At 41.5% G+C, this 14,824-nt stretch overlaps 1 protein-coding gene across 1 annotated transcript in view; it reads right to left on the bottom strand.

Annotated features, from left to right (window-relative positions):
• The window catches only part of MCTP1 (multiple C2 and transmembrane domain containing 1), a 534,361-nt gene extending 519,819 nt beyond the window's left edge, over nt 1-14,542 (bottom strand). The window contains exon 1 of the mRNA XM_029217598.1: nt 13,823-14,542. Within this exon, the coding sequence (XP_029073431.1) occupies nt 13,823-14,542 (720 nt within the window). The remainder of the gene's footprint in view (nt 1-13,822) is intronic.
• Nucleotides 14,543-14,824: the final 282 nt, after the last annotated feature.

Raw genomic sequence — 14,824 nt, forward strand, 5'->3', positions numbered from 1 at the left:
GCCCACAAATAAACAAACTAACACACTCCCACTCACTATATATATACATATATATATATAGATAGATAGATATTTTTTTTGGGCTGCATTGGGTCTTCATTGGTGCACGTGGGCTTTTTCTAGTTGCTGCGAGCGGGGGCTACTCTTCGTTGCAGTACACAGGCTTCTCACTGTGGTGGCTTTTCTTATTGCAGAGCACGGGCTCTAGGCTCATGGGCTTCTGTAGTTGTGGCATGCGGGCTCAGAAGTTGTGGCTCGCAGGCTCTAGAGTGCATGCTCAGTAGTTGTGGCGCATGGGCTTAGTTGCTCCGCAGCATGTGGGATCTTCCTGGACCAGGGCTCAAACTCGTGTCCCCTGCATTGGCAGGCAGATTCTTAACCACTGTGCCACCAGGGAAGCCCCTCACTATATTTTTTTAGATACTTTTCTCCAACTAATAATGGCACATTCCTCCAGCTATCCCTCCAAAACAATGGTAAGACTCAAACTCATTGACAGGGCTGGTGTTGAAGGAATACCAGACTCAACCACGAATCACCGGTTTGGGCACATCATGTACCTGGCACTGGTGCACTGATGTGCCCTCACTACTGGTGGAGCAGTAGATACCCTGGAAACTATGGCCCTGGCGGAAATCAGCTGTCTGTTACCCAAACTCTGCCACTTACTAACTGTAGACAGAATCAGGACTGCAGGCAAATTACTAACATGGCCTCTAAGAATTTCCCGTATATAAAATACAACTATAGCATATACCTATGTGTCATAAATAAATGCATATATAACAATATCTCTTCATCAAAATTTCTGTGAGAGTTAAAGTGAAATAATGTACATATTTTATAACATCTATTTGAGATACAATGCAAAGAATGCCTAGTAGATAGATCTACTTTGTTTCCTTCCACTACTAACATGCTGTTCATGGAATAAGAGAAGATTAATGACAGAGATGAGATGAGGCTATAGAATATAGAAAATACATAATTATAAGGGTCTTGTAAATTATAACATGTTCCTCAGGATAATATCAATAACAGACATAACAATGATGTATAGTGGGGCACTTGGTGAGGAAGAGTTTTTTTAAGCAGGACTGACATTTAAAAGTTGCTAGCTATACCATTATCTAGCAATCAAAGAGATCTCAGAGGGCTTCCGACCAGTAAGAAGGAAGTGGTAGAGCCAGGTTTATGCCTGACACCAAAATCTTCTGTTATACTAAATCTGTCTTCATTAAATTTTGTTATGAGACAACCTTCAGAGATCAGAAAGATAGGAAGGAAATGGCAGGGGCAAAGAAGAGCTCTGATGTCAATACTGAGATGAAGAGAAAAAACAGCTCCACTTGGAGCCGTTTTCCTAAACCGGGCTTCTCAGGCACAACCTACTACAAACAGCCTTCCTTTGTAGAGCTTAAGGGCCAAGTGCACTGGATCCAAATTATATGATGTGTGACTTGGGACAAGTCACCTATTCTCCTATAGCTCACTTTATTCATCTGGAAAATGCAAATGATAATAAACCTACTTCAGAAAGTACTGTAGTAAATAAATAAGTTAATATATAAAAAGCACTTAGAATAGTGCCAATACATAATAAATGCCCTGTATGTTTAGCTGTTATATAATTAATGTATACTAGTTGTAAAGTGTCAAATAAACTCAAGGAAAAAGAGATCAGATTTGTGGTTACCAGAGAGGGCGGGGAGGAGCGGGAATTGGATGAAGACAGTCAAAAGGTACAAATTTCTAGTTTAAGATAAATAAGTACTAGGGATGTAATGTACAACATGACAAATATAATTAACACTGTGTTATGTTACACATGAAAGTTGTTATAACATTAAACCTTAAGAGTTCTCCTCATAAGAAAAAAATTTCTTTTTATTTCTTTAATGTTATATCTATATGAGATGATGCATGTTCATTAAACTTACTATGATGATCATTTCATGATGTATCTAAATCATTATGCTGTACACCTTAAACTTATACAGTGTTAATGTCAATTATATCTCAATTAAACTAGAAGAAAAATAAATAAAATAAAAAATGGGGGTGAGAGGACCCATAGTTAGTTGGCCTCATGTCAAAGGTAACATGATACAATTGAGCAAAGACAGCCCAGCCCAGGGTGGCCAGAGGACCATCGTGAGCATGTCCTACCTCATATAATGAAACTTCAGAAGACAGAGTGTGCATTGTGATTTAACAAATATTAATTCAAAGGCAGGGGAGTGAAGGCCAAGCCCTACCCCAGCAGATAACATTACAAATATGGTCATGGACACTTATGCAAAACAAGTCCACACAAACCTGGTACAAAGCTCTAGCACCAAATACAAACAAAATTTGTGTAGCTGCCTGGAACTCACATTAGACTTATACTCCTAGAAAGAAAAAAATAGATTTTCAAATATGAAATGGGCACTTACAAACACACCATTCAAAATGCCATCCATATATAATTAAGAGGGTTATGTTATAAAAAGAGCCATTGAGAATCATTAGCAACATTAACAGAGAACAGAACATCCTTTAAGCAGTCAACACAAACAAAAGCTCTGCTGTCCCAGATCCATTTGGTCCTAACTCAGTTATTCTCCAACTCTCTTTTTCAGGTGATTTCAAAAATTGAACTTTCTGTGATTATGAGAATACATCTTTACAACCTTAAAGGTATAACTCTTTAGGGTTGAGACTGTCATACAGAGTGAAGTAAGTGAAGAAAGAGAAAAACAAATATTGTATATTAATGCATATATGCGGAATCTAGAAAAATGGTACAGATGAACTGGTTTGCAGGGCAGAAATAGAGACACAGATGCAGAAAACAAATGTATGGACACCAAGGGGGGAAAGTGGCGGGGGGATGGGTGGTGGTGGGAGGAACTGGGAGACTGGGATTGACATATGTACACTAATATGTATAAAATAGATAACTAATAAGAACCTGCTGTATAGCACAGAGAACTCTACTTCTCTTTGCTATACAGCAGAAACTAACACAACATTGTAAAACAACTGTACCCCAATTAAAAAAGAATAAGAATAAAGGGATCACTTTTTCTCTAATTAAAAGGTGAACTGTATCAGTAAGGAAACTCTCCAAAATGTCTCCCCATTTTTTATCTGTGAGGATCATTTTGTGAGAGTAAAGCCAGGCCAAGCCGAAAATACTAACACATCTTAGTTACTGTGACATCTAGATTTCAAAAGATTAAGGAAATAATTCAAAGACCTCTCTTCCATGGTGGCTGTAAATAAGATGAATAGTTACAGAAGAATGATTATTCTTACTGAAGAAAAGGTATTCCTTATACATTAGTTTAAATTCAAAGGAAGATTACTCATTCTCTTTGTAGAACACACTCCATAGTGAACGATAAAAACTGTCTTCTAATTTTTTTTTCTCATTGGTTGAGCTGGTTATTGTACACCTACTCATACTAAATGAACCTAGACCATTAGTAAGGACTATGTTATCACTGAAATTTAGTATTATATTAAATTTAGGTGGAAGAATTTTGGAGTTCTTCTGTTTATCTTTGACTCCTGTGGGAAATATGATGTGAAAAAACAGGTACGTGTATAAACCATACTAGGTGAAGGCATAATTGTGTGTGTGTGTGTGTGTGTGTGTGGGTGTGCGTGTGCGTGTGTGTGTGCAGCCTATGTCAGAGCAACACAAAATGTCAAAACATTATAGGAGCCAATTATTTAAACTTCACTGTGGGAAAAAAATTATGAAAACCCCTAACAAAAAAAAAAAATGCCTGACTTTTCTTTTTTATTTTCTCTGCTCTTATTCCCAGAAAGAAAGAGAAATGACATAGCTGAAAGGCAAGTGGCAGGAGGGCAGAGAATGAAGAGCCAGGACCCAAAGAATATACCACCTGGATAGTCCTGTGACAGAGGTACACAGACTAACCATGGTTGGTCATTCAAAATACACAAAGACCCTCTCGTGGCAAGGCCCGTAAAGTTCTTCCTCATACCCTGGCATATACCCAGGAAGAAAAACGTTGGCACTGGGGACAGTGAAAATGTCAGGTAGAGAGGAGCAGATTAAGAACACCTTACAAAGCTCCATCTTCCTTAAAAAGAGGCAGAGGGCGTGGGGCCTGGGAAACTAACTGCGAAAGGTCGTTCTCCCTCCCAACTCTCCCGTTCCCCTAAGTCTCAGGAGTCACAGAAGCAGCAGCCTGAGTCTGGAGTAAACGAATGCCACCTAGCAGGCCTAAGGGAGCAGAGTGGGACTGGGGCGATAACCAAACTGGTTAAGTCAATGTGGTTTTTTTTTTTTGCTTAAAACCGCTGAGTTGAAAGGGCACGTGTGCAAGGCCACAGAGAACCAGGTGAGATCCCAATCTCAGCTGGACCCCGCCCCTGCCCCCTACTCCTGCTTCCTTTTGAAAGTCCAGGGAGGCAAAGAAAGAAAAGGGAGGCGCAGCCTGTGACTGCTCTCAGCCAGGAGACAGCGGCCACGCTGAAGGAGAGTGTTCCAACCGCCAGGGAGCTTGAGGTTTGGCAACAGCTCTGTAGTACATAGAACTTGTCTCCAAAACCTATTCCAATCGCAAAAGAGATTCTGGAAAACACTCAGACTTCTAGTCTGGTGTGGTGAAAATATTATTCAAAGGAAACTATAGAAATGCTGAATTTCTCTCTTATCAAAAGCTATTTAAAAAAAAAAGCTATTTTACATTTCAATAAAAGAACAAGGGTCAAATATGGCTTAAGGGTCCAGATAGAATATCGTTTCTATTTTGAGAGAGTAACTATTTGTAATTTTCAGAAATTGATCCTGTGTCATGCATGGGTCAACCCTGCATCTGAGAGAGAATGCATATTTCAACACATTTGAGCCACAATGCCTTAAGATCGAAAATTGCCAACAGAGTCCTTCAATTCCAAACCTTTTCATTATAAATATTTCCCCAAATATTTAGTCTCTCTGACATCAGACACCATAAAAAATCTATGTAACAGAAATGTGTAGTAGGTTTTCTTGTTTTACCTTTTTTTTTTTTTTTAAACTGCCAAACATATGTTTTGCCCTTTTTTCGCTCCGTTAACACTATTTTCAGTGCCTAATACTGCAGGGAAAATAACTATTTTACTCATGGAAGAATCCAAAATAACTATAATATAAAGAATATGAGCTCTTACATAAAAAAGAATGAAATAATGCCGTTTGCAGTAACATGGATGGACCTAGAGATTACAATACTAAGTAAAGTTAAGTCAGAAAGAGAAAGACAAATACCATATGATATCACTTATATGTGGAATCTAAAATATGACACAAATGAACTTATCTACGAAACAGAAACAGACTCACAGACATAGAGAACAGACTTGTGGTTGCCAAGGTGGCGGGGGGGGGGGGGGGCGGTGTGGCTTGGGGAGGAGTGGATTAGGAGTTTGGGCTTTGCAGATGCAAACTATTATATATAGAATGGATAAACAACAAGGTCCTACTGTATGGCACAGGGAACTATACTCAGTATCCTGTGATAAACCATAATGGAAAAGACTATGAAAAAGAATATATATGTATAACTGAATCAGTTTGCTATACAGCAGAAATTAACACAACATTGTAAATCAACTATACTTCAATAAAATAAGTTTTTTAAAAAGAATCTGAGCTATTACAGTAAATAGGTGACAAGTTGGCACTCAAGAGCCTGGCACCTTCAACCATTTTACACAAATGCAAATTCAAAACTTAACCTTCCCTCTCCCTCCAAAGGAAAATACTTTTCAATATAAGCATTTGTGAACAGAACCAGGAAAAGTCAAAAACATAAGTAAAGGGGGACATGCGCTCTGATTTATTCCTTTCACTCTCCCTTTTCCTGAAGGTTCAGCTACATCCCTGGTCTTATAAATCTTTCCATCTCCCCATCCCCAAGGTCAGTCACCGGCCCAACATCAGTCTCTCACGGGACTGCCTTGGCCTCCAAGTGGTCGCCTGCCCCTGCTGCCAACTTCACCCTTCCAAGGCTCACGTGCCCCTGTCTCCCCTGCTCAAATGCCTCCAGGGGTCCCTCTGCCTCCCTAGATACGTTCCTCAGCCCCCAGAGATCCCAGGCCTTCAGCTGCACCTTCATTTCCCTCTACCCCACCCCACACCCTAGGCTTCAGTCCCACCACTGACACCCCACTTCTTGAACACACAGGGCGCTTGTTCGCCTCTGTGCCAATGGCAATATTCTTTCCTCCATCTCCGTGTCCGAATCCTAAGGACACTTCACAACAAGGCGGAGGCCATCGGGTGGCAACACCCTCACATTGCTGCCCCCCAGCCTACTCCTTACCTGCATCCACACCCGCACCGTCCCTTCCATCTGCAAGGGAGAGGATCCTTCTTCCACTGACGCTACCATGCCCCTGGTCCCTGGGACCCACCCCCACCTGAGTCCTTAAGGCCTCCATCCATCAATTAACCCCCGTTCTCCTTTAACTTCAATTTCTCCCTCTCCAGGAGCGCTGACTCATCAACCCACTCAGGTGATATCCATTAAAAACAAAGCCAAATTCCATACACGTGTGTCAGCATACCGTATGATACAGCAGAAACTAACACACCATCGTAAAGCAATTATACTCCAGTAAAGATGTTAAGAAAAAAACAAAAACCAAAAACCTGCCCATGACCCCATCCCAGCATGGTTCTCGTGTTCCCATCACCACTTTCTTTGATCCCTTGTGGAGAGCCAAACTGCTTGGCCACTCTCTCTGTCCCCACCTCATCTTTCCGCGCACCCTCCAACCCGCCGCATTCCGTCTTCCATCCCACCACTCCTGATGCTGTTATTTTGTGAAATGTACTGACACCTACTACGTCCAGATAACATTCATCTAGCACTGGGAGGGGAGAGGAGAAATCAAACATGAGCTTTCTGAGTCAGAAGTTCAAGCTGATAGCTAAAGTCAGCCCAGAAATATATTTTATTTGGTCTGTGTTGCGTTTTTCTAAAAATCAATTCTTTGTCAAAAATTCAAGATTCTGGAGACTTCATGCAAAAATCTGGATTTTTTTGGCTTCTGTTAAAGAATCTAGAAACTCTGGCCGCACTGCTTTCACTGCATGATAATAATCAGCTGGAGTTGAGGAGCAGCTGCCCCTCGAATGAGGCACCGGCTTCCTCGCTCACCACGGGCCCCATCAAACCTTTGCTCATTTTCTTTATTTTGATGGCCCCTGTGGGTAATGGAGTTTGAACACCTGCTCTAGATCAGTGCTGGCCAACAGAAATAAAAATGTGTCACACACATAATTTAAAATTTTCTAGCAGCCACCTTTTTAAATGAAAAGGAGCGGGTGAAATTAACTTTAATAATATATTTTACTTAATCCAATATACCCACAATACTATTTCAACACACAAGCAACATAAAAAATTAGTAATAAGATATTTTACTTCCTCTTCTTTGAGCTAAGACTTCAAAATGTGGTGTGCGCTTTATGCTTTCCACCCGTCTCAACGTGAACTAGCCACTTTTCCAGTGCTCGGTAGCCAGTGGCTCTGCCATATGGGACAGCACAGCTCCAGATGCTTAATGGTCAGTTACAAAGATCGTCTTGCAATCAGAAAGAGAGACGATATTAAGGAGGAAGAGAAAGCAAGCAGGACTAAGGAAAAGGGTGATGATGTCCAAGAGCAGACATGGTGAGAGTTTGAAAATAGGAGAAGAGGAAGTAGGGACACAGAGACAATGACCAGCTCTGGGCCAGTCCTCCAAGGGAAGAAACGCCCCGTATAGGCAAATGCAGTTGACAGGCAATGCAGATTTTCTGGAGGAGTCTTTGGTGTTCTAAAAATAGGCTCAGCGTTAGACAGGTAGTCACTATGAAAAGCAACTGACCAACCGTCTGAACCCCAGTTCACACACTTGGCAACAGAATGAGTCAGGCTAGTAAAGGCAGGATTCTTGATCAAGATTGGGATTTTAATCTAGTTAAAGTAAATGGGTTTGAGGAGAAGTGCAAGGAAGCAGGCAGGAAAGTATCTTGAGCTAAGATCCAAGGAGAGTTCAAGGCTCAGAGATCATGAGTGAGGACATGTCAACAGGTGTTGGTGATCCAGGTGTCGGGGTAGGATCTCATAGGCCAGACAAGGAAACGTGGGTACAAAACAGATACTTGGAATCGGAGACCAGCAACAAGAAATGCATCCTTGAGCCAGAGACCTCGGAAGCAGAAATCACTCCTCCATCCCACACGTGAGCACAATATGGTAGTTATATCCTCCCTTTATGCCCTCAGACATGAACCAGAATTAAAGGAAAGCCATGCCAGCAACTGGGAGAAGAGGGGAATGTCAAATACATTTGTCAGGCATAAAAAGACTTGGAAACAAGAAGGCAAGAACATCATTACACGACCATAAAGTGATTTTGAAACTTTTCCAAGAGAACTTATCTCTGAACAGCTCCAGCCCATCCATTCATCCCTTCGTTCATTCAGCAACCATTTATTGAGTAGTCTTCCCCGATCCAGTTTACAATGCTGATTAAATAGGTCCATTGTACTAAGGCTTGCCAAATTCTACTCTAGCAGTGCAAAATACAGTGAGATTGGTAATACTGAAGGAGCCTCTCTAAATAAAACCCATGTGATTAAGAGGATGCATTGATCCTAAAATGTCCAGAGTCCCATTTGCCTATCATGTGTCATAATTTTCCAGATTGGCTAGGGCCCAAGAGAATGGGAAATAAGGCTGACATAAAATATCTCAAATAGATTTCATAGGAAAATTGTTCTCTCAAGAAGGTAGTATGCAGGACTTTAAAATCTCATTATATTGAAAATGCAGTTTTCATGTTGCTTGCACTCAGACTAATATTAAATAGGAGTACTTGGGACACTGGGGAAATTGTGGCCTGCTATTCTGCTGAAAAAACTTTCTAATGATAAGAAACTGGTATACATTGGAGGGGGGAAATATATTTGCATACAATCCTGAATTGTTGAGGTACAGTAATCACTTTCCACACGTGATTTATAAAAAGCAATGTAAATTAGAAGAAAAGGTTGACAACGACAAAGAAATCAAGATAGCACATAAAGTTCACCATGCAGGGAAAAAAAATGATATTTTCAATGGTAGCGACAAATCAAAATTCACAAATAAAGACAGTATAGATTATTTGGCAAGTGAAAAAAAGGACTTGAGGAAGAGTGCCTCACACCTTTGAATAATTAACTTTATAGGAAGATAAGCTTATCATAAATAGGTATGCGTTATACTGTAATTTTATGAAAACAAGCAAGCTTACCTAAAAGTTAAGACAATATCTGTTTCATTCACATAAAACAACCCCCCGCCCCAAAAGCCAGTATTCACAAAAATGGCTCTCAGATATCAAGGAAAGGTTTTATTTAGGATGCTTGGTTTGTTGAGGCAGGGAAATATATAGTTTTTAGTAAGTTTTCCAGAAAAATAAAAAATTCAAAGCAAAAAAGTTTCAGATTTCAAAAAATTAATTTCTGCTTATCTAAAATAGATGTCTGCTACGATACTGTAAGTAACGATGATTTAACTAAAAAATGCATTACCCTAACTTCTGAATCTGCAGATTTTCTCAATGCTTATAATGTTATCTACACATAGATACTCTTCATCAGTCTAGAGTTGGCAAACGTTTTGATAATCCTTATGAGCAAAGAAATCATACTACATGTTTCCTTGTGATGCCAAAGACCTATTATTAACCTTTAATCTTGTGAAATCATCCCATATTTCCGAACAATGGGGCAACAGAAAAAAAGGGGGAATATTTGTCTTACTTTCTTTATGAATCTGTTAAATTTATTTTATTCCTCCAAGTATGTATTCACATTTTTATGATAATGTGCACATATTTTCCAAAAGTTATATAAGATTTTTTCATTACTGTGTGAAGCTGTGATGTCACCAGTACTGCCTGGGTTAATTTTAGGCTACTTTTGCCACCACTGCAAGGAAAATAATGTACATCTTCAATGAAAAGGACCATCAAAGCCCCTGTTAATTGTTTTCAACACCCACTTACTTGTAACGGTGGCAGTGGCAAAACTTTAATATACCTTTCAAAAATAATAACAGCATACAATTGCTAGTGCCTACTGAGACAGGTTTTAAGCCAATTTCAAACATCTACCTCATAACAGTTGCATTTATACGGTATCCACAGCTCTACTCAGATCCACCAGATACACCTGATAGTAATTAAAAGTTACTGGAAACAATTCCACTCCAAAGTAAACCTATCACTCTGTTTATGCCCTTTCTCTGGAACAACCTGATGTCCCAATGTTTCTCAAGAATACAATCACACATCAAACTTTACACGCTGCTCCAAAATGTTCTAAGATCTCACCCTCACTTGCAAAAGCTTTGAAAAAGCTACTAACACTCCTTTTAGGAGCTTATTTTTTAGATTACTGGGGGATTTTTAGTGGTTTTAATGATTTACATTAGGAATATTTTTAAAACTTGTGCCTTCCCCAAGACTAAGTTAGGTTTTTTGAAGTAAGATTAAAGACACCTGAAAAATAAATAGCAAAAATTACCCAAATCACATTTTTAATAGTTTTTGAAAATACAGGCTTTCTTTAAAAGATCAGATAATTAATAAAGCAATATTTACTTCATGTCTAGACTTACTCTTAGAAAATATCTTCCACTTTTTGTTGGGGCTTTCATATGTGTTTTAGGAATTTTATCCCAATGAATGGATATTCCTATCATACCCTGAATATTTTATCCACTTTTTTTCAAAATCATTTTTGCTCCTCGATGACAGCAATTTTAACAAAATGAATTTGAAAAAAAACAACAAAGGTTTAACATTCATAAACACTACACACTTTTGTTAAAACACTTAAAAAATGCAACATATTCATTCCTAACTCTTTATCTTAACGGAATTTCTGATTCTAGCAAAGTATAATTTTAGTAACTCATCAAGATAGAATACATAAAATTGGCACATTTTTGATATGCACACAAATTGAGAATGCATCTTTCCCAACTGCGTTGCAGAAAATGAAATGCATCTGGTATGACAATATGGCCCAGCACGTGAACTAGAATCAGTGGGAAGAACGGGGTTTCTTTTTTTTTTCAAAGCAGAACATTTTAAATAATGCACATGGCCCAACAGCAAGGCATTATTAAGTCTATTAAACTGTCATTCAAAGGTATATTTGGCTAAAGAAAACATAATAGCAAGAGGGCTGACAGGGGCATAGGAGGTAGAATGGTTTGTTTAGTTGTAATTATTATACATCAGTGACTTCCAAATCTCTTTCCCTAGCAGTCCAAAATGATTTTTTTGGTTTTGCTTAATATCTCCACTCAGTGTCAGTGTATGTGCCCATATGTTGTTGTGTCCTCGTGCTCGGCTGGGCAGTGGAGAGGTGGGGAGTGTGTTGGAGAACATGGCTGATGCCAGGATCAAGCAGAGAACAAGAGAAAATGTGAGCAATTTGCCTCATTTTGCAACGAATTTTCTTTCTTCCTTGAGAGAAAGTGCTTTTTATCTAGGCGATCTGAAGATGGATTTAATGTTTTTAGCATCTTTTCTTTTTATGTGTTCCCATCTGTGCTTATGAACTGTGAATAAAACTGAAATCTGCATGTGCTACGAGCTTCCTCCCCATGCCCAAGTATCTTCAGCAATGAGGTGTTAGGAGAGCAAGGAAAGATCTCTGAGACATGCAGGAAGCTCAAAAGGGTGCTGCCGAGTTACACCTACTCCTGGACACCTTAGAGAGTCCTCTTCCAGTTCCAGATTCCAACTCCATTTCTTTCTTCTCTCCATTCAGAGAGGTGAGCCAGACTCCTTGAGTTGGGCAAAGAGGCATTTAGAGGACTGAGGAATCCTCTGTTGTGCATTAGTGACAGAGAGCTGCTGAAAACTGGATTTGTGACTCGTAACGGAGAAAACGGTCCACTTCTCAGAGCACAAGGCTTCCTGAGCAGCAGATGCAGGGAATCAACAATAAAGCATCAGGGCTTATTTTCCTGCCTACACTCCACTTTTCACCTACTCTTGGAAAGATATTTTAGCTTTTGTATTCCTCCTATGACTTCATTGAAATGCTGGTTCTTTATAATGAGAAGCTTCTTTAGAACTACAGACAGTATGATCAATAATGTCATTTGTAAATGTGATATAAAAGATATGCAACAATGCATTACAGAGAACAAAGAACAAATTAATTCAGCTAATCCATCACATCACAGAACTGATTCTAGGAATCCAGAATGTATGTAAACTTGCAAGTATTAATCAATAGGACTGAAGTTATCTCAGAGACATAAAAAGTTCTAAAAGTTGTCAAACGTAGCTGTAGTGATGGAAAAACATTGTGGAGAATGACAAAAACTCTCTCTGTCATATATTAACCATGTGACCTTGGAAAGATTATTTAATTTCTCTGAGCATTGATTTCCGAATGCATAAAATAGCAACAAGAACTTCTATCATGTAGGGAAGCTATGAGGATTAAATCATGGAAGTGCCCAACATATAGTGGAGGCACACACAATAATGTTTGTTTAGTATCCTCTCAAAAAAGGATTTTTGGTCTTTTGTATACAAAATTTATATTTACATAGCAGTGTTTCAAATAAAGATTGATAGTGTCTGAAAACGTTTGGGTAAAAATGAATATAAAGATTAATTCTGAATTCTCTGCTTTCACTGTGAAAATATCTTGGTTCAGTGAACTGCAAAGTTATTTAGTAAGTTAACATTTGCAGCAATATGATCTCTGCCTTCCAAACTAATTCAATTCTTATTTTTTATCATTCTTGATCATAAAAGTTAATAAAAACAAATGTAAGCAAGTACCCCGGCTCTAAAATTCTTATACATTAGGATTAGGTACACATTCAAATATAAATATTTTTAAAATATATAGTATTCATCTACACTGAATTTAAACAATCTTTTTAAAACCACTTTTTACCTCATTTTGGAACCAGAAACAGGAGTTCTAGTCAATTCTCTTTCAAGATAAAAGGAAAGATAGGTTTATTTAGGCTTTTTGTCAGTATTATTTCTGCCTACGCTTCTGAGAATAACTGTAACCTTTTACTAAACCATCAGGTGTTTTCTAGAGCATTAGTAACATCAGGTTACTGCCAGCAATTGTGTTTATTAAACAACAACACATACTAGTATTCTGGTTTACTTTCTGAAATTACACTAATAAATTAGCCAATAAACATCACGTCTACAGCAGAATAATTTAAACGCAACTACTTCAGATGACTATCAAAACAAAAAAGGCCATAGGAACATCGGTTTAACTCGGAAGCGACACTCACGCTATTTGTTAAGCAGCGATCCACTCGCAGCAGAAAGTTTTGAGAAGGGAGGGCTGGAAGATGAACAGACTTCTGCCTAAAGGGTTTCCCCAAGACATGACCTCACGTTTGCCATTAATTCACCTCCTCGCATTTCTTTTGACAAGATGAGACTTAGCTGGACAGTCCTTTTAGGAGATCTCCAAAAAGTACCCATTTTGTGTCTAACTTTATTCCTCTCCTGTTTGGCTACAATTAATACTTCCACTTTCATCGGCAACTGGGAAAGCTACTCAAACAGCTTCTAGCAGTAGGTATTATTTCTGTCAAAAGTAAAGTCGGAGCGCAAGCCAGTACTCTACTAAGCAGGAGCGGGACGTTTTCTTTCCACTGCTTGAACTTGGTAGCACCCCTACCCCGCCAGCAACTCCCGGGGTCTCGATCGCCCACAGCTGGAGGCGTGGCCCCGTGCACCTAGGCTCGGGCCGCGCCCACCTGTCACTCACCCGGCTGCTGCCGCGCGCCTCGCCCTTCGCGGTTCGCGGCTCTGCTCGGCTCCGTGCTGGCTCAGCTCGAGGCGGCGGCGGCGGCTCCAGCAGCTGCTCCAAGCAGGCGGTGCCCGGCAGGGAGGAACTCTTCTGATGGCACAAGTGCGCCGCGGTGCCCCGACGCCGTGCACCCTCATCTCGGGCGCGGTCCCCCCTCGGGGGCGGCTGGGGTGAGGAGGACAGGGAGGATGAGGCAGAGGACGAAGAGCAGGCTGAGTCCGGAGAGCGTCCGCCAGGAGGCGTCACTCCGGCTGCTCCGGCGGCTGCCACCGGGCCCCTGCCCGCGGGAAGCAAATGCTCGCGGATCCGGCGGCGCAGCGTGGACCCCTGCTCCGCTCTGCTCGCACCCTCGGGCTCGAGAGGCTCCGGCGAGGAGCAGCACAGGTTGGGCTGGGAGGAGGAAAAGACGCGGTCCAGCACTTGCTTCCGTTTCTTGAAGCCGCTCCACCTGCTGCCCGCGCCACCCAAGCCGGCCAGTGCGTCCTGCCTACCCCCCGGGGGTGGCGGGGAGGGCGACGGGGTGTCCGCAGTGCGGCGCTCGGGGACCCCCGCGCGCCCGCCCCAGCCGCCCTTGCTCTTGCCCACCCCTAGCTGCAGGTTCTTCCAGAGCCGGGCCTGGAAGGAAGAGGACGCCGCCGCAGGCTCGGGCGAGCCCGCCGCGGCAGCCGGGGGCTCCATCCTCCACCCCCTGCTCCTCCGCTCCCCTCCTCCTTCTTCTCCGTCCGCTCTGGCTGCGCCTTCTCCCGGAGCCCCGCGGTGGCAGCGACGACGGCGGACGAAGCAGCAGAAGCCGGGAGTGACCGCCGGCTTCAGGCCAGAGCGGGGAAAAGACGCCGCCGCCGCCGAGGCTCTCCGGCCGCGGGACTCCGGCGCTGCCTCTTCCTCCCGCACCCGCGGGGGTGGGCTGGCGCTGTAGCCAAATCTCGGCCGCCGCAAAGTTTCTAGCTCCGCGCTCCGCGG

Source organism: Monodon monoceros, unplaced genomic scaffold, assembly GCF_005190385.1.
Source record: "Monodon monoceros isolate NGI ecotype Baffin Bay Population unplaced genomic scaffold, NGI_Narwhal_1 Super_Scaffold_12, whole genome shotgun sequence".
NCBI classification, from domain to species: domain Eukaryota; kingdom Metazoa; phylum Chordata; class Mammalia; order Artiodactyla; family Monodontidae; genus Monodon; species Monodon monoceros.